This window comes from Peromyscus leucopus, chromosome 5 (genome assembly GCF_004664715.2).
Source record: "Peromyscus leucopus breed LL Stock chromosome 5, UCI_PerLeu_2.1, whole genome shotgun sequence".
NCBI lineage: Eukaryota > Metazoa > Chordata > Mammalia > Rodentia > Cricetidae > Peromyscus > Peromyscus leucopus.
The window spans coordinates 14,703,364-14,723,803 of NC_051067.1; the positions used below are offsets into that span (position 1 = coordinate 14,703,364).

Here is a 20,440-nt window from a genome sequence, read left to right on the forward strand (position 1 = left end):
CTTAGCGTTCCCGTCTTAAGACGAAAAGTACATTTATTTCCAGAATCATGAATACTAGCACAAAAGGTTCTTCTCTCTTTTTTAAAGAAAAGCAAGAATGTTTAAAAGAAATAAAAACAGGATGGGGAGTCAGCAGGGGCCAAAGGGTGGCGGAGCATATGCAAGGCCCGAGGCTGGTCCACCAGCTCTCAAACAGACCAGCAAACAAGAAACCTCAACCACAACAAGCCCAAACCTAAACAACTGGATGGAAATATGTGGAATGTATTCGTCAGTGAAACTACAAGTGACGGGGGGGGGGGGGGGGGGGGGGGGGGGGGGGGGGGGGGGGGGGGGGGGGGGGGCGGGACGACGACGACGACGACGACGACGACGACTCAATCTTGTGTACTAACCATGAATTCCAAAACATTTTGGCTATTTTGGGGGTGTTATTATTTAGCGAGGCTTTAAGTGCAACTCCAGTTTCTAAATAACATGTAATTCTGGCCTCATCACTAATCCTATACATAAGAGGCATAATTTATCGGGTTTTCAAAATCCATCAAGGCACCACGAGTGTTTTATCTACGTCACAGGGGCCGGTGCTTGAGATTAAGAAAAGGGTGTTATGATCACGATACATTGTATACATGTACGAAGCTGCCAAAGAATAAAAGATATTTCTTTAAAAGGAAAAAACCCCTATAGAACTCAGTCTGCCTTTTCTCGGAGACTCTTTTGGGGGGGCCTTTGGGTCTGCATGGACTTGGTGCTCACTCTGCGCGACTCCTGTGTCTGCTGCACCCCGCTCCAGCACGGGCTTGCCCAGAAAAAGAACAGATGAAGAATTGGAGGTAAGCAAAACCCAAAACGCTCCTTCAAACTTTATTTTCTTTTGAGACAGGGTTATCGTAGCCCAGACTGGCTTCCAACTGGATGGAGATGACCTTGAACTTCTGATCCCCCTGCCTCCACCTCCAGAATGCTGGGAGGACGGCCTGCGCAATACACAGGGCTCGAACCCTGGGCTCCGTGCCCGGCAGACAAGCACCATGTCAGGCGAGCCACATCCCCAGCTCCCTTTCCGACGCCCAGGCGCGCTGGGAAAGATTTCTCTGTCAGGGCGTTCGGTCCCAGCACAGCCTACGTACCGTCGCCGCCCGGGTTTAGCGGGGTCCTCGCTACCTTCTCGGGCACCCCCGAGGCAGCGCACGTCCGCCCGCCTCCGGAGGGCGGCGCAACGCGGGGAGGCTTGCGGCTCCCGGGGAAAGTCTCCTCAGCCGGGCGCTGACGCGAGGCCGTGAAGTCACGGCCCCGTCCCGGGAGCGACGCCATCTTGCCGGCCCTGTCCTCCTCAGCGGCTCGCACTCCTAGGCTCGCCCTCTCAGGCTCCCGGCTCCCTCGCCTCGCCGGGCGACACACGCGGCGGAGGAGGGGCGCAGGCTGCCGGCCACGCCTCCCCAGCCCGCAGCCGCGCGCGGGGCGGGGCCGGCCTCGGAGGCCCGTGGCCTCGGGGCGCGGCCTGCACGGGCCCAAGCGCCTCCCGAGCCCGCCCGGCCGTGGCCCCCTCAGGGCCCGAGCAGCCGAGCAGCGCTCCTCCTCCTGCGCCCCACAGCCGCCGCCGCCGCCGCCGCCCCGGGAGCCCGGCCGCGGCCCGGCGCCGCCTCTTCCGCCTTCCGCGTCCGCGCGGGCGGGCCCGACGTCAGCGCCGCCCCGCCCGGCCCAGCCTCGGCCTCGGCCTCGCAGCGCGGCGGCGGCGCAGGTCCCTCCCCAGCCATGGCCCTGGGAGGTGGCAGCACATGGCGGCCGAGGCGGCCGTGAGCGCGCCCCCGGCCAGCCCCAGCCCGCCCTGAGGCTGCCCGCGCCCGCCGGCCGCGCCACGGCCCCGCCGCCCCGCCCCGCCGCCGCCGGCCCCGCCGCCGCCGCCGCCGCCGCCCGCGCGCGCCCGCCCCGCCGCCGCCGCCGCCGCCGCCATGGGCGTGCAGGGCTTCCAGGACTACATCGAGAAGCACTGTCCGAGCGCCGTGGTGCCGGTGGAGCTGCAGAAGCTGGCCCGGGGCAGTCTGGTGGGCGGCGGGCGGCAGCGGCCCCCGCAGACCCCGCTGCGCCTGCTGGTGGATGCCGACAACTGCCTGCACCGCCTGTACGGTGGCTTCTACACCGACTGGGTGAGCGGCGGCCAGTGGAACCACATGCTCGGCTACCTGGCGGCTCTGGCCAAGGCCTGCTTCGGCGGCAACATCGAGCTCTTCGTCTTCTTCAACGGCGCGCTCGAGAAGGCCCGGCTGCACGAGTGGGTCAAGCGGCAGGGCAACGAGCGCCAGACGGCGCAGCAGATCGTCAGCCATGTCCAGAACAAGGGCACGCCACCGCCCAAGGTCTGGTTCCTGCCACCGGTCTGCATGGCCCACTGCATCCGCCTGGCGCTCATCCGCTTCCACGTCAAGGTGCGGCTGGGGGCCAGCGGGCCTGGGGCTCGGGGTTGAGTCTGAGGTCCCTTCGGGCTCGAGTCAGGGTCGGGCCTGGTGCCCTTTGGACTGGGATCCCTTCGGGGTTAGGTCAGGGTTGGGGTCTGGTGTCAACTTGGGCAGGGGTCAAGAGTTGGGCTCTGGGCCTCTTCGTGCTTGTGTTTGGGCTGGGCCTGGAGTTGATGGGGGTAGGGATCGGAGTTGAGCCAGAGGTCCCTCGGGCCAGGGTTACAATTGGGCCCCGGGTCCCTTGTGCTAGGGTTCAAGGCTTGGTCTAGAGTCCCTTCGGGCTTGGGTTTGGGTTGGGCCTGTGGGCCTCTCCCTGGGGCAGTGTCAGGGCTGGACTAGTTCCGGGAAGCCCAGCCTGGCCCAGGCTGAGTCTTGGGTGCCCCTGCCTGTGGAAGGCCAGGGAGCAGGCCTCAGTGTCTCTTAGGGGCCCCCTGGGACACAGCGTGTCACCATGCTCAAGCTCGGTGCGAAGTCCGCAGAGGGGGCCTGGAGCAAGATGGATGTCGGGCCCAGCCTGGTTGGAGTCCGCCCACAGCCATTCCTCTCCACTTTCTCTCTGGTCTGCTGTGGGCCCGTGGACTTGTGTGTAAGACACTTAAGGCTTGTGAACAGACCCACACCCAAGAGGGATTGGTGGTGTCATCTCCAACATCCTCCCAGTCTCTCCCCTCTTGGAGGCTGGCAGGCCACTCCATGGTCTTAGACTTAATTGTATATGCATCTGTCGAAATTAACCCGCTCTTTCCCAGCAACAGGTTTATCTTGGAAGCCTGTAGAATAGTGACAGTGGATGGCCATGGCCTTAGGGACAGGCAGCTGAAAGTAGAGATTGCCTCCAAAGCTGTGGGAGGCAATCCTTGTGTGCAGCCCCTTGCTGGCCTCTGATTCTGAAGGCAGACCCCCTGCTCCTCTACCTTGGAAAATGAGATGTTTGGAGAAATTGCTATGGTAAAATTTTGGTGTTAGATTTCAAGGTACTGTAAAACTTGATGAGATGGCGTCTTGTCAGTTCTGTATGTCTGATGTGAAGGTAGTAGTTCAGAATCAGGAGTCAGAATTTGGGGGTCGTTTGGCATAGGCACAAGCTTGCTAGAGCTGTTTTTCTGCTGCACAGGAAGCATTCAGTGACCTTCACCGGGCCCTGATGAGTGGGTAAGGAGAGCGGCACATTGTCAGCCTGCTGCTGGCCCTTTGGCAGAGGACTGCAGCCCAAACTGGGCCAGAGGAGAGCGTAAGGGCCCAGCAGTTCCTGAAAGCGGAGCGCCTAACTTGTCTTCAAGTTTGGATAGCTTGCATTTTCATGTTTTCTTTAAAACACTTGTTTTTGGGGGGTTGCAGGGTGGATGAGGCTGTCTGAGTTTTTAATATTTGCCACTGTCTTCCAACTTGTTCTTTTCTTTGGAAACTGAGCTTGAGTTGAAAGTTTTAGACTGTCTCCCTCTTCCTGATCATCCCTGCTGGCAGTGATGAGATGGTGGTGGTAGTTAAGCCTAAAATGATTGCGGAAGTCCCACCCAGGATCCTGTTGCAATTGGTGAAGTTGTGTTTAAGTCTGTGGGTGGAGGCAGCTGGAAGAGTGGTGATTGGCCCGGGAGTGTGGCAGCTACACCGCGTGTCATTTCTCAGCTAGTTCGTGTGAGAGGCAATGTGTGCTTTTTCACTTTTTCTCTGTAGCCTGGGGCTCTCGGAAGGGGAAAGGGGAGCCGTTCCTCTGTGACCCACCTCTAGTGGACAGCCTGAAAAAGGTGATGGGAAGTGACATTTAACACACAAGGAGCTATCACCCCCTTTTGCTAACAGCACAGGGCTGTATCCTAAGGCGGCCCACATTCAAGAAAACATTGAATATTAATTACTTCAGATTAGAATCTGGGTGTGTGGGTTCGTGTGTGCTTTTACCTTTTTGCAAGAAATGTTGAATTCTTACAAATTGTAAGCTTTTTTTTAAAAGATAGGATCTCACTATATAGCCCTGGCTGGCCTGGAACTCTACGTAGACCAGGCTGATCTCAAACTCACAGAGGTCCGCTTGACCCTGCCTCTGCCTCCTGAGGTCACACGACCATATCTGGCTGATTGTAACATCTTTGGGCCCTTGTGAATGCCTCCCATACCTCGGAGTTTTGACCAATGTAGTGTGTGTTTAGAAGCTAGATGTAAGCCACATTTAAGACAGTCTCGATGTGTTTGGTGGGACATGCCTGTCATCCCAACACTTGGAAAGTTGAGGCAGGAGGATCCTGAGTTTGAGGTTAGCATGCATGGGCTTTAGGGTGAGAACCTGTGATCTTCCTAGCAACCTCACTTTTTTGAAAAATGCCTAAGAGATTTAGCTTTTAGAAATTTCTTAGCAACCAAGCACAATCTCAAGAGCATGGGGTAGAATGACAGGAGAATAGTGTTGTCTTTCCTGCCCGAAGGACCTCTCTCAGCCTGCTCTAGCCTTTGCAGAGGTAATTCTAGCAACTCCATTGTCCATTTTCTCAGCTCTGCTTGAGGAGAGAGCGAGTGAAGAAGAGAGTCTGCTGGAGGCAGGATTACCATTAATAGCAGAAGAGACACCAGAGAGAAGAGGGGAACTGCAGAAAGCAGACGGGATTCTGGGGATATTTTTAAACAAGCAAACAACCCTGTGCACTTTGGTACCCCTGAGGGTAGTGCAGTATTATCCTCTGAGGATGATTTTCAGGGGCTGGGAGGTGGCTTAGCTGTTAAGAACACTTGTTCTTGAAGGGGACCTAGATTTGATTCCCAGCATCCGCACAGTGGTTCCCAGCTCTCTGTAACTCCGGTTCCAGGGTATTGGAAGCCCTCTTCTGACTTCCTCAGTCGCCAGCTGTGAATGTGGTGCACATACATACAAACAGGCAAAACATTCACACACATAAATAAATCTAAAAATAATTTTAAAAAGTAATAATGTACTGTACATGTTTTAAAAAGGATGATTTTGAGTCATAAAAATTACCTTTAGTGTTTGTGTGTGCATGTGTGTATTGGATTTTTAATTGTTTTTGAATGCTCATAAAAACGTAAAACAGTGATGAGCTATCACTACATGTCTGACGGAATAGGTGAATAGGAAAGACTGTCAGCACCAGGTGCTAGCAGGATTCTGAGCATCTGGAATTGGGCTGGCAGTTTATTTTATTATGTGTATGGGTGTTCTGCCTGCATGATGTAGATGTGTCTCCCTCCGCAGCCCTGTCCTTCTACCCTATGTACACATATACTCTTAGTCCCAATGCTAGACCTAAAAACTGACACCAAGCAGCAGGATTTCTCCATTCCCTGTGGTCACTCTTCATCACAAGCAGCTTCACATAGCTCAAACACTAGAGCATTCAAGTGAGGACATTAGATTCAGGAAGGACACAACTGTGCGTGGTAGACAAGCACCACTTCTGTGCCTGGTGCCTGCAGAGGTCAGAATAGGACATTGGATTTCCTGGAACTGGAGTTACAGATGGTTGTGAACCACTATGTGGGTGCTGGGACTTGAACCTGGGTCCCCTGGAAGAGCAGCCAGTGTTCACCACTGAGCCCTTTCTCTAGTGGCAGTTTCTTACTAAGTGTACATATTCTACCAAATCTCACTAATGGGTATTTTCTTAATAAAAGTTTATTCACATAAACACTAGCATTTGGCCTGGGGATATAGCCAGTTGGTAAAGCATCCTTGTGTGTGTGAAGCCCAGGGGTCCATGCCCAGCACTGTATAAACTGGACATAGTGGCACACACCTCTAGTCTCAGTACTTGGGAGGTAAAAGCAGGAGAATCAGAAGTTCAGGGCTAACCTCAGCTGCATAGCACTTAGAGGCCAGCCTAGGCTCTATGAGACCCTGTCTTGGAGAACAAAATAGAACAGAAAGCCTGTAGCAGTTGGGAAGGTGGCTCAGTTAGTAATGCCTGCTGCACAGACAAGAGCTTGGGTCTGAAGCAGGACCCCGGCATCCATAGAGGAAGCTGAGCATGGCAGTGTCAGCTCTAACCCCAGTGCGGCATGTGGACATGGGGAGATCCTCGGGGCTTGCTGACCAGGAGTTTCCATGTTCAGGGAGAAACCCTTCTCACAAAGGTAGAAAGTACTTGAGGAAGACACCCATCCTGAACCTCTGGCTTACACACACACACACACACACACACACACACACACACACACACACACAGAGAGAGAGAGAGAGAGATTCACAAAGTGTTATTCTCTTTTTATATGACCTCCTCTGAAAGAGAAAGGAAAGCCACAGGGATGGGAGTCCAGGAAGTGACTGAGAGTCAGGAGGGGAGAGGGTGTGAACACTGGCTGCAGGAGTGAGCTGCTTGGAGATGAGGGCAGAACTGTCTGTTCTGGTGATAATAACACTTCAAAATCAAAACTACACCAAAGCTAAATAAAAATTAATTTACTGTATGATAGTTACTATTTCAAAAAAAAGATAAATTTTGGTAAAGAAATTGACATGAATGCCTATGCATATATTATATTGTATAAAAAGCATTTCTGTTACAAAAATACAAAATACCATCTTTTTAACTTTTTCTAGTGTTTTTAAAATAGGATATCTTTTATTTATTCTTTGACAGTTTCATACATGTAAACCATCTCTTTTGGTCATCTCCAGCTCTTTCTCCCTTTTCCCACTCCCCTACCTTTTTTAGTGTTTTATAAATTGGCAGAAAGGTATAATTTTCTGTCATCTTTGTTTAGAGAAATCCTTTTTGATTTAGAAAATGCTTCTTTGATAGAGTAATAACTATGTTTTAAAATTGCATTTCAATTTATTTATTTGGTGGTGGGCACGTGTGTTGGGGCACTTGTGGAGTCAGAGGACAGTTGGGCCTCTCTCCAGGTGGGTCCTGGGACAGACTCAGGTTGTTGGACTTGGCCTTTGTCTGCTGAGCTGTCTTGCTGGCCCTCACTGCATGTTTTGCACAGTTAGTGGGTCTGTGACCATTAGAAGTTGGTTTAGAGATAATTTTCTTGTGGACATTACACAGCATTACTTGAACATGGCATTTGCTAGTCACTGGGAGAGTAGCCTTTGTGTGCCTTGAGTCATGGTAACCTTTGAAGCCTCAGGAGTGACTTGTGTTTATTTAAAAATCTTGGTGACATTCATTCACTGGCACTGTCTAAACACCTCTCCTACCAGACTGGAGGTGTAGGTGTGAAAGTTTATCCTGAGGTTCCTCAGACCTCATCCTGAGTTCCTTCCAGTAGGGCTCTGGTAAATCAATGCTCTGGTCTGTTTCCTCAGAGCTTACACAAAATGGTGTTCCTGTGTTCAGCCACGCCAAGGAAACACATTTGTCTTTAGGGCTGATGATCTTTTCTTGCGAGTCAGTGGCAAGGAATAACCAGTGTCAGCCTGGATGCTTCCTGGTCCTCAGTCACATTCACTCTGTCCTTAGTACTCAGTATCTATCTTCCTGGCTATTTTACATGGTGAGAAACAGTGTCTACTGATTCAGTTACAAATGGGGACTAGGCACCCTGCAGAGGGAAGTGCAGGCTAAAGTCAAAAGTCCAGTTCCATTGTATGAGTACTTTAGGGGTGTGCCTACATAGTGCTCATGCCCTGGCTGTTCTGAGAGCAGGCGTTTGCAGTTACAATAGGAGCAGCAGGGTTTCTGCTCTCCATCACTAGATCCAGAGAACTAAGAGCAATGTTCAGGGACCTTTAAGTAACCAGGAAATACAGTTGAGAATTTACTGAAACTGCTCATCCATTCAAAATAAATATTTTTCTCTCATATGTCAGTTTTGTAACTAGTCCTCTGTTGCTTAATGACAGTAGGAATACATATTCAGTTGGTTTCTTGACGTATACTTAAACCTAACTGGTGTAGCCTACAGGCGAGATATATATATATATATATATATATACACATATATATATATACATATATATATACATATATGTATATATATATATATGGAGACCTGTTGCTCTCAGCTGCAGGCCTGTACAGTGTCTGACTGTAAGAACACCAGAGACAGTTGGACATAATGGTATTTCCAGCTCAGAACAGAAAAGGTGCAGTAGGAAGCTAGACACTGTGTGCTGACACTGACTGTCCAGGCCCATGGCTGCAGCTCGCCACTTCAGGGTCAGTACTTTTGTAAGCTAACCAGTGTTCCATCTGTGTGGTACATATCCATAGCTAGACGTCTGAATTTCCCTTGCTTTTTGATAATTTTTGATAATTGTGAAAAATGAGTGTGGTATGCAAATAGATTTGAATCTTTGCTTTTATTTCTTTTTAAGTATGTACTCAGACGTAGAATAGCCAAGTAATTGACAGTTTTGTTTAGCATGCACACACACACACACACACACACACACACACACACCACATATTAGTGGTGTTGGGGATTGAGTCAAGGGTTCATGCTTTCTAAGCAAGAACTTTGTCACTAAGTTACATCAGTCATCTATTTAATTCTTTCAAAAGTGCTTTGCTATTACCACAGTGGCTACAGAAGCTATGTGTTTTATGTCATGTTATATTACACATTATCAGCAATTTTTAATATGTGAAAAAAATCTTTGTGTCTTTTTTTTTTTGAGACAGGGTCTCTCTATTTATAAAGTTCTGTATGTCCTGGAACTCACTATGTAAGCCAGGCTGGTCTTGGTCTCAACAGAGATACTCTTGCCTCTCTGCCTTTGCTGGGATTAAAGGCTTGCAACATCACGCCCCCTTTCTTCTCTTCCCTCTCCCTCCTCATTTACCCTCCCATCTCCTCTCATGTCTTGTTTTGCCTTTTTACTTTTCTCTTCCAGACAAGGTCCACTGTATAGCTCAGACTGGCCTGGAGCTAACTGTGTAGACTAGGCTGGCCTCAAACTAATGGCAGCCTTCCTGCTTCATCCTCCTGGGATTATAGATGTGAGCCACCTTGCCCAATGGCATGAAAGCCAAGCGGGACTGTGTATCCATGTTGCCAGATGTCTAGATTTTTCAAGTAAACCAGAAATCCACATTTTATTTAAAGTTATTCTACTTAAAAACTGTCAAGCCAAGCAAAACAGTGCTCTAGGCTGGATTCAGCTCTGGAGCACAAGTTTGTCATTGAGCACTGATGATTATCAAGTTGTTGTCCTCACCAAAGTCTTTTCTAGAGTCCCACTCTCTCTTCCCACCTTGAGCGCTCTTCAGTGGCCAAAGCAGTTTAGAGACTTTCCCTAAAGGCCAAAGGCCTTAGGGTTCTCTGTTACATGCTCCTTTTTTTCCTGGTGTCCAGTATCACCTTTTGTGAGGGGTATCCCAGCCACATGCTCTTAATGTCTGACACTCACCAAGCTCTTGATTCGTGTCTTGTCTCCTTGCCCTACTAACCAGTGGTTTCTCCCCCTTCTACCAACCAGGCTTGTTCTCCACATCCCACATGCTCACACCCCCACCAGCTATGTTCTTAATCTGCCTCTTGGCTTCTCACTCTGAATAAATTTCTAATATCATTGTTGCTGTCCCAGAGCTTGGACCTGATAAGAAGTGCCAATCCCTTCAAGGCGTGTGTTCTGTGTTCCTTTCTGGACGTCTTCCCTGACTTCCCTTGCCTTCTAACATTCCTTTTCCCAATTCTGTAGTTTTACTTTCTACCCAGACAGATTTGAGCCTCCAGATCACTCCCATCAGTCTCTACTGCTTCAATCACTTGACTGTTCCACCCCCCACTCTGCTAGTCCCTACACTAATGACACATGGTAGCACCACAATCTTCTTACCTCCTCCTCTTCCTCATTCCCAGCATCCTTGGCACAGAAGGCTACCTACCACACAGCTGCTCTGCAAACCCATTGGCAGGTTCTGAAACCAAATTGTTCTCTATCTATTGGCATTTAAGAAATGATATAGACTCATACAACCAGAATCTAGAAATGTAAGACATGTACTAGGAACTAGTACCATTTCCTGCTGATATGTCAGAATGGCCTCGGGCTCGAACAGTTAGTTACCCCAGGTTATTCATCTTTCACACCCTGGCAGAGCAACCCACCACATCTTCAGGGAGGCCTCTGTTGTGTTCAGACTTGACTAAAGCCATTAGAGTCCAGCTCTGTTCAGACTTGTAGACCCTTCTGCAGCCCTGGCCATTATATCTTATGCTTCATGATTCATACCATCCTTACCTTGTTTACCTGTTTAACTTATTTGAGTCTGTCATCCCATCTTTTCTGATTGCTACCTCACTTGAGTTTGGCAAACTTATACTCTCTTCAAAGCCTGTCTCAAACATCACCTTGCTTCCTTGGTGTGTGTGTGTGTGTGTGTGTGTGTGTGTGTGTGTGTGTGTGTGTGTGTGTAAGTACCCATGTTCATGCATTTGGAGGCTTGAGCACGATGTCCTGTTGGGTATCTTCCTGTATTAGTGACCACCTAACTGCTTAGAGACTGGGTCTCTCAGTGAACTGCAGCTTGTTTTGGTTAGGCTAGGTTGGCCGTCTCTGCCCCTCAAAGGTCACAGAAGCATGCAACTGTGAGTGCTGGAGATTTGTCCTCAGGTTCTCACTCTTACCCACTGAGCCATCGCCATAGTCCCAGCATTTACTTAAACAAACAAACAAACAAACAAACAAAACCCCAGGGTCTCACTGTGTAGCCCTGGTTGGCCTGGAACTCCCAGAAATTTGCCCGTGTCTGTCTCTGGAGTGCTGGAATTAAAGGCATGTGCTGTGGTTGATGTATTGTGCACCCCAGTAAACTTATCATAGAACAGAATAGTTACTAGATTAAACTTAGAGGTTAGGCAGTGGTAGCACACGCCTTTAATCCTAATATTCTGGAGGCAGAGATCCATTTGGATTTCTGTGAGTTGAAGGCCATACTGAAAACAGCCTTTAATCCCAGCAAGTGATGGCAGGAAACAGAAAGGGATATAAGGCGTGAGGACCAGGAACTAGAGGCTTTTTAAGCTTTTAGGCTTTCATCGGCAGTTAAGCTGAGATCCATTCCGGTGAGGACTCAAAGGCTTCCAGTTTGAGGAAACAGGATCAGCTGAGAAATTGGCGAGGTGAGGTTGGCTGTGGCTTGTTCTGCCTCTCTGATCTTTCAGAATTTACCCCAATAGCTGGCACCATGTTTTAAATTAATAAGACCTTTTAAGATTTGTGTTACAATGTGCCACTATGCCAGGCTTTGTTTTTGTTTTTTTGAGGGTTTTGCTGTGTAGAATTGTCTAGTTCAGAACTTGCTATGCAGACCAGGCTGGTCTTGGCCTCACAAGTACTGGGATTAAAGGTTTGCACCAATACATCAACATTCACTTTTTTTAAATTAAAATATTTACTGTATTCTTTTATATAGCCAGAAAAATTTTATTTTCTTTCAACATTTGGATCAATATACATTAAAATGTATTTTCTTATGCTTTCTTTCTGTTACTCAAGGGGCTTAGTTCCTTTTTTTTATGTGTACTTATTTTATGAGTATAGACCATTTGCCTGCATGTATACATATCTGTACATATCTGGTGCCCACGGAGGCTAGTAGAAAGCATCAGGTTCCCCCAGGTCTGGAGTTATAGGTGGTTGTGAACTGTCATGTGGGTACTGGGAATCAAACTCTCAGTCTTTTGGAAAAGCAGCCGGTGTTCTTAACTACTGACCTATCCCTCCAGCCCCGAAAGGGGCTTAATTTTAGCAGCCAACTGAGTGCCTCTTACTGCTTGTCATGGAGCAGAGAAGGGAATTGAGAATTAGGGAAGCCTTTGGGAAGCTTTCCCTGGGTTAGCCAGCATCCAAGTAAGTCTTTCATATTAGTGTCTAGAACTTCTTTGATGCCATAAGATGACATATTTGTGAAGACTTGGGAGTAGTTCTTAGTTAGGGTTGACAGATGAGGTAGTTGGCTGTGTCATCAGGGCCCCCAGGGCAGAGGATGTTAATTGGGTAGAGGCCAGGGATACTGCAGAAGTCCAGAACAGCTCCCTGCAGCAGAGTTACCTAGTCCTGAATACTAGTAGTGCCAAGTCAAGGAAATCTTGATGCACTCAAATCAAGGGTTCTAAGTTGTAGGGCTTTTGGGTCCTTTGTACGCCAGGAAGAGAACTCAGAAGTACAGCTCACGTTTCTAAACTAAAATATACATATACATACACATACATACATACATATATACATACATATATATATATAAATCCTATCTTTAAGATATTTTTAGGTTTATATTACTCTTCATTTGAGTTTACTGAAATTTATACTAACGAGAAGAAGCTAATTAATACACAGTACACATTCCACTTTGGTAAGCAATTAACTGTAGGAGTAAATGTCAAAAGACTGTATATGAAGAAAGGTATTTTAGAATGATTAGGCTATTTTCTAGTGTATTTGTAGACAGAATTTAAACAAACAAACAAACAAACAAACAAACCCCTAAAGCCAATTAGACATATAAATGAATCAAAGTTTGGGGCCAGAGCCATGGTTCAGTGGTTAAGAGCACATACTGTTCTTCCAGAGGACTTGAGTTCTATTCCCAGCTCCCCATCTAGCAGCTCTGTCTGTAACTCCAGCTCCAGGGGATCTTACATCCCTGTCCTCACTCATGTGGACATATACATGTACACCTAAATAAATAACAACATGCAATGTTTTAAAATTCTCCAGATGCCTGTGTAGCTTATCATTTATTTTGCTTTTTCTTTTTTTCCTCCCTCTATGGAAAGTAAGTTCTATGAGGGAGGACCTTGGCTGTCATCCAGCTCCTGGAACAATCCCTGGCTTATGTCGTTGTTCACAGACTACCTGCTGAGTGTGACACACCCAACCCTGGAGCTTCCTTCTGCAGGCTGTCTGACAGGAGGAGGAAGTAGACGGTTTTTCAGCCCAGAGTCAGTTTAATTCCAAAGGTGACTGACTGAGCTCATCCCAGCCACCTGGTGCCTGGGGTTTATCTTGCAATAATCCTTTTATGCTTCTTAACTCAGATGTACTCTGTTGAGAAGGCGTGAAGGAGGGCTGTGTAGGTAAACTGGCTTCTGCTTTTCTCCTTGCTCCTGATTTGAGGCATCATGGGGGAGTGTGGACTGAGCTGCCTTTGAAAGACAGGATCCATTTGTGCCCTAGTCATTTGGTATTTATTTTGCTATTGTCTCAGAAAAAAAACAAAACAGAACCATGACAAAAAACTAGAGTAGTGGTTTGGGAAAGAGTGGATTTCCCGTGCTGTTGTCATTTTGCCGCGCTACAAAACACTGCACTAGTGTGGTGTAGTAACAGGCAGTTCAGCCAGAGGCTGATGGACTGACTCCTCAGGCCAGTGTAGGCTCCTTTTGGAACTAGAGCCCATTCATGGAGAGAGAGACAGGACCACTGAGACAGCTGAGCTACTCTAGACCCTGCCCAGACCACTGCAAGCTGTTGGACCATAGAACTTTGCAAACATTGCTGGGGTAAATTGTGTCAATCTAAAATTCTTCTTCCTCTTTTTTTTTTTTTTTCTTCTGAACTCTGAGAATTAAGTTTTGGCTTTTAAATTTTGGAATGAATTTAAAATTTTACCGTTTATTTATTTATTTAGATACAAGATGTTGCTATGTTATAACTGAGACTTCAGGTGCATGTCACTGTGCCCAGCTTAGAATGACTTTTTTTTTGAAAAATAATTTTATTTAACTTTATTTTATGTGCATTGGTGTGAAGATCCCCTGGAACTGAAGTAACAGACAGTTGTGAGCTGCCATGTGGGTGCTGGGAATTGAACCTGGGTCCTCTAGAAGAGCAGCCAGTGCCCTTAACTGCTGATCCATCTCTCCAGCTCTTAGAATGACTTTTAACAAAAATAAATCTGTTTTAAGTTTTAGTCGAGTCATTTGGAGGTTTTTATAGTAGGCTATTTTAAATAGAATCCATATAAAATACTATGAATGTCTCTTATTAGGTTTTTAATTTTTAAAAAATGTAAAGTTTAACTTGCATTTCTTTTATATCTACTCCTTTGTTTGTTTTTTAAAGAAGAGAAAGAAAACAATTTTGTTACTGAATAAGCAGAGTCAAACTGCAGTCATGTAACAAACATCCTGCTAAAGGAATTAAAAGGGGAAAAAAAAATCATACCCTTTGGTAGTTCAGAAAAGGCATTACATACATGTTCAATTGTCATATATCCACAAGGAAAATAAGGTTTGTGTTTTTTATTAAGTAAAAAGTTTTGTCTTGGAGTTAAGTGCCTAAGCCTTCTAAGACTATCAGGAGTCGGGGTGGTGCCCTTCTTTTATTATTATTATTGTCTTTTTACAATTGTAGTATGGTATACATAATTTGGTACCTTAGCCAGTTTTTGCATATATATGTGTGTAGTGTGCATTCTTGTGTGAGCACATGTGCATGTGTACATGTGAAAGCCAGTTGATGTTGAGTGTCATCCTTTACTGATCTTCACCTTCTGTGTTGAGGAGCAGGCGGTCTCCCACTGGAAGTCAGAGCCTGAGGGTTCCATTAGTCTAGCTAGCCAGCTTGTCCTAGGAATCTCAGCTCCACCTTCTGATCCCTGGAATTACAGATGGGCCACCATGGCCCCACGTCTACATGGGTGTGGGTAGGTGGACAGTCGCAAGGCAGCTGCTTTCCCCTGTTGAGCCGCCTCTCCGCCCTGATGATGCACCTTTTTGGGAACTATGCTGTGCTTCATACTTGCTCTACCACTTTTTGTTCTCACTCTCCGAGGGTTCTGACTTTTTTCCCACATGCTTGCCTATACTTCTTACCTGTTTTGAATAGTAGCCATCCTGCTGAGCATGGTTACTTGTGGTGTGGTTTGCATTTCTCTAGTACTTGCCAAAGTTGTGCATCTTTTTTGGTGCCTCTCCTTTTATTTCAAAAGAAATGTTGCTGGCTGTGGTGGAGTTCAGATATTTTTCATTGCTTTTAGGACCATTGCCTTCTGTTCTTATGGAATAAATGAGGCATGTAGGATCTGCTTGGTCAGCTGTGATCGCAGTTTCTCTAGAGGGAGAAACTGGAATGAATGCTATTACAGCTAAATCTCTCCTTTAAAGTCAGAAGCAATAACCCACCTCACCAGCTGGAATTGGGTTCTGTCAATTTGTGTCTGATTTGTGAGTTGGATGAGGGCAGGAACAGAAGCCAGGAGTGAGTTTCACTACCTAATACCTTTTGACTGGACTTTTGTGGGCATACGTCAAAGCCTGTTCTTGTTTCGTCTTTTAAATAGAAGAAGTGAGGTTCATCTACATCCTCATATGATCAGGCTAACTTGTATCTTCTTGGATGGCTGGAGGATGGATTAATTATTCCTTGAGTTATTGTAAAAGCATTTAAGAAAAGTTATACACAGTGTTTCTCTGTGACATGTCCTGTTTTACTGAAGAAGTGCCTGACACATTTCAATTGTTTGTTACTTGAAATGATTCTGTGAGGTTCACATGTAATGTGTCCACTCATCCCAGTTTCCTTGTAATGAACACAGAAGTACACCACTATTAAGTGGGCAGTTTACCCCCCTGCTTAGCAGGGACCTAAGAGCGTGCTTTCCCTGGAGTTTAGGGGTGAGTAGTAGTGCTGCCTCCAGGGCTGTCCCTTTGTCTGCATTTCACAGTTAATAGATTAATTACTATACTTGCTAGCTAATCTTGGAAACTTTAAATCGTTATTCTTTATAGAAGCAGCTTTGACTTACTTGCCCCTCTATTTTTAGTGTGTGTGGGTATTTTGCCTGCACATGTGTCTGTATGCTGTTTGTGTGCCTGGTACCCACGGAAGCCAGAAGAGGGCCTTGGATCCCCTGGAATGGGAGTTACAGACTCTTGTATGCCACTGTGTGGGTGCTGGGAACCAAACTCTCGTTCTCTGGAAGAGCAGCCAGTGGTCTTAACATCTGAGCCATCTCTTCAACTTCTTATTTATTTTTTTAATATAACATCTAACACCATATTGACATTAAAAATCAACCCAGAATTCTGTGTAAGTTGATAGTAGAATAAAAATCATCCTAAGCTAAATAGAAGGTACTTCCTTGAGAGCTAAACCGGTACATTTTGCTGCCACTTAAACTTTTCAGCATTAACCTTCCCTTCCCTGTTTCTTGGGAGAGCTGGCTTAGGCGGGTACCTTGTGTGGGTCGCTGGCCTTGCCCTCAGCTGGAGCTGAAGAAGATTATTCTTTTGAGTGTGTTCAGGGGTTCTGGAGTTTCACTTTCTTGGTTGGAAGCATGCACTACTTCTAACATGGCAGATGGTCTCTGGCTTCTGATAAGGGATTTCCAATGACAGATGGATTCTCTCTAGGTAGCTGTGAAGGCTTCGTTCTCTTGTTGTATGCTTTCTGGGGGTTAACAGTAACAATCTTCTCAATGCTGTGTCTCATAGCATTCTTTTCTGTTTTTTCGAGACAGGATTTCTCTGTGTTAACAGCCCCGGCTGTCCTAGAACTCACTTTGTAGACCACGCTGGCCTTGATCTCTCAGAGAACCACCTGTCTCTGCCTCCTGAGGGCTGAGATTAAAAGGGTGCAACACCACTGCCCAGCTATTTATTATTTTTTAAGAAAGGGTCCTGCTATGTAACCTAGACTGTCCTTGAACTTTCCATGCCTTGGCACACTGAACACTGAAGTTATAGACATCTGTCACCAACTGACCACATACATTTTTTCCCCCTGTGTTGGGATTTGAATCTAGAACAGAGGTTCTCAACCTGTGTGTCATCCCATTTGGGGACCAAACAACTCTTTTCACAGGGGTCACTAAGACCATCAGGAAACACAGATATTTACATTATGATTTATAATAGTAACAAAATTACAGTTATGAAGCAGCAATGAAAATAATTTTATGGTTGGAGGTCACCCAACATGAAGAACTGTAAGGTTGAGAACCACTGAGCTAGAGTCTCCTGCTTGTTAGGCAAGCACTTGACCCTAGAGTTCCACCCCCATACCAAAGATTAATTAATTGACTTCTGTGTGTGTATCTGTGTGAGTGTATGTGCAGGTGTATGAACCAGAAGAGATCTCTGCCTGTTCCTTTTCAGGCAGGGTCTGTCCTTACAGCCAGGGCTCCTTCTTGGCCAGGCTGGGAGCCAGCAACCCCCCCCCCCACCATGCCTTCTGTCTCTGCCCTACTGTGCCCTGATCCCAGCTCAGGTTCTTTTGCATCTATGGCACGCACATCACCTGAGCCATCTCCCCAAACCTTGTTTTAAGATTTTAAAAAATACAATCCAATCTATTTATTTTGAGTCAGTAATTATGTAGCTGAGGCTGGCCTTGACCTCTTGGTTCTATTGCCACTTACCAAGGGCTGGGGTTACAGGCGTGTGCCACCACGTGCAGCTTCTGCATTACTACATTTGATGAAGACGGCCTGTGGTGCGGCCCTCTTCCCCTCTCCCGCTCAGAGCTCCTCTTTGTGCCGTTCTCACTCTGATCACAGCCTCTGCTAGGTCTTTGTATCAGCTACCATTGGCTTAAAGCTTGCAGAATTGTGTATTCAGCCACTATAAACATTCATAGTTATCTAGCTTGCTCCTTCCTTCCTTCCTTCCTTCCTTCCTTCCTTCCTTCCTTCCTTCCTTCCTTCCTTCCTTCCTTCCTTCCTTCCTTCCTTCCTTCCTTCCTTCCTTCCATTATTCACTCAGTCAGTTAGTCCTGGTTAAAGGCTGGAAGCAGGTTAGTGGTGGGGTGAGGGTGGATTCTGCCCAGCACTATTACAACACAAAACAAAAGAAGAAAGAAGAACAGTCTGATTAGAAAAAGAAACACACTCTTTGGTCCTCTCTCTGCTGTAAACTTGGCGCAGATTCTTACAGTTTATGGGACTCTCTTTACAAAGAACAAGGACCCCTGCGCTCTCTCTCTCTCTCTCTCTCTCTCTCTCTCTCTCTCTCTCTCTCTCTCTCTCTCTCTCTCTCACACACACACACACACACACACACACACACACACACACAATCTTTGAATTAGAGAAGACTTGCTGCCTGACACCGGGGAATCACTGAGGTGGAGAAATGCTATAGCTTGTGAGTTCCCCAGGATTCTTAAGTTACAGATGAGCAAGGTGGTCTCTCCAGCAGCAACAGTATGCGCAGTCGCTGAGTGGTCTGCAGCAATTCCCCCTTTAGCTTCTTCCTCCACCCCAGCAGAATTGTTTGTTCTCAACACTGGTTGGTTTTCAGATTAGCATTTAAAAGCAAAGTGTAACTGGGTATGACTATGAAGGCCTGTAACACCAGCACTTCGTAGGCTGAGGCAGGAGGATTGCAAGCTTGAAAAAACAGTGAAATCCTGCTTCAAACAAAGGAACAACAAAATCCAATGTATTAAAAAGCTCACAAACTTTAGTAATTTACCCCAACTCTAATTTGCAAATGATTAACAATACTGTGATTCTTCAACAAAGACAGATAAAGCCCTAAATAAATAGCCAGCTGCAGTGGATGTATGATTAGCTGCAGTGGATGTATGATTAGCTGCAGGGGATGCATGAGTGGCTGCAGGGGATGTATGATTAGCTGCAGGGGATGGATGAGTGGCTGCAGGGGATGGATGAGTGGCTGCAGGGGATGCATGAGTGGCTGCAGTGGATGTATGATTAGCTGCAGTGGATGTATGATTAGCTGCAGGGGATGCATGAGTGGCTGCAGGGGATGTATGATTAGCTGCAGGGGATGGATGAGTGGCTGCAGGGGATGGATGAGTGGCTGCAGGGGATGTGTGATTAGCTGCAGGGGATGTATGATTAGCTGCATTGGATGGATGATTAGCTGCAGGGGATGCATGAGTGGCTGCAGGGGATGCATGAGTGGCTGCAGGGGATGTATGATTAGCTGCAGGGGATGGATGAGTGGCTGCAGGGGATGTGTGATTAGCTGCAGGGGATGTATGATTAGCTGCATTGGATGGATGATTAGCTGCAGGGGATGCATGAGTGGCTACAGGGGATGGATGAGTGGAGGTCCTTGTGTTTTGTAGAGACAGACTTTTCAACTGTAAGAACCTGTCTGAAGTCTACAGCAGAGAGGACCAGAGAGTGGTCTGCTTTCTAGTGGGACAGTTCTTTCTTTCCTTTTGTAGTAGTGCTGGGATGGAACTGAGGGCTTGCACATGTTAGGCCCTCCTGGCCACTAACCTGCTTCCCAGCCCTTAAGCAGGTTTTGTTTTTTGTTTTTCTTTTTTTTTTTTTTTTCTCTCTCTCTTAAAAAGTTGTGCACCCATAATTCCACTACCCTGATACAACTCTATTGGGACTTTTCATTTCCAGTCTGTTTCCACAGACACAGTTTTGCATAGCTATAATTAACATTTTATTGTGTTCTAATATGATTAATGTTTTAATGAAACTTTTCTCAAGTTTTTCTACAAAACATTGTAGTGACTACCTGTTTCATAGTTTAAGCTTAGTTTTCTCCTGTAGGAGTTACTATGATTCTTTTCATGGTTCTAATGATTTTTATTTGGTAGATTAATTTTTAGTCTATTTCTTGGAGTAGGGTTACTGGTCAAAGAACATGAAGGTTTTACAGCTTTTAAAATATATTGCCTACTGTTTCACACCACTCCCAGCATTATTTGAAAGCTGACAAGTTAGACCTGACCCCTGCTGACTCAGTCTTCACCTTCCGCTTTCTGCCTTCTGAGCCCAGGTGGAGTTCTACTTCCCGGTCTTTGATTTTTACCTCAGATGTGAATGGGCATGGCCGTGGAAACCCACCCGGAACTGCCTCTTCTTTCAGCCTTTGGTTGAAAAGCTTTTCCTTAGGAGAAGCCTCTCCTGCTTTGGGATGTAGCCACTTCCCTGCCCTGTGAAGCCGATAGTCTAGGAGCTCAGAGAGTGATGTACCAGGAGCTGAGCCCAGCCCTTCTGGCTGTGACCTTGGAGGTGGGTCTGTCTGCTCTCAGTTTTCTGGAACAAGGTGCTGATAAACCTCCTGCAGATAGAAGCATGGACTGCATAGACTGCACCATCTCCTCAAGCTCATGGAATCTTTTAGGGGATGGCTGGAAAACAACCAGT

General features: G+C 46.7%; 1 protein-coding gene across 1 annotated transcript in view; it reads left to right on the forward strand.

The window, feature by feature from the left end:
- Positions 1-1,711: 1,711 nt before the first annotated feature.
- The window catches only part of Fam120a (family with sequence similarity 120A), a 96,757-nt gene continuing 78,028 nt past the window's right edge, over positions 1,712-20,440 (forward strand). Inside the window, exon 1 of the mRNA XM_028867661.2 lies at positions 1,712-2,429. Coding sequence (XP_028723494.1) covers positions 1,956-2,429 — 474 coding nt within the window. The 5' untranslated portion in view covers positions 1,712-1,955. The remainder of the gene's footprint in view (positions 2,430-20,440) is intronic.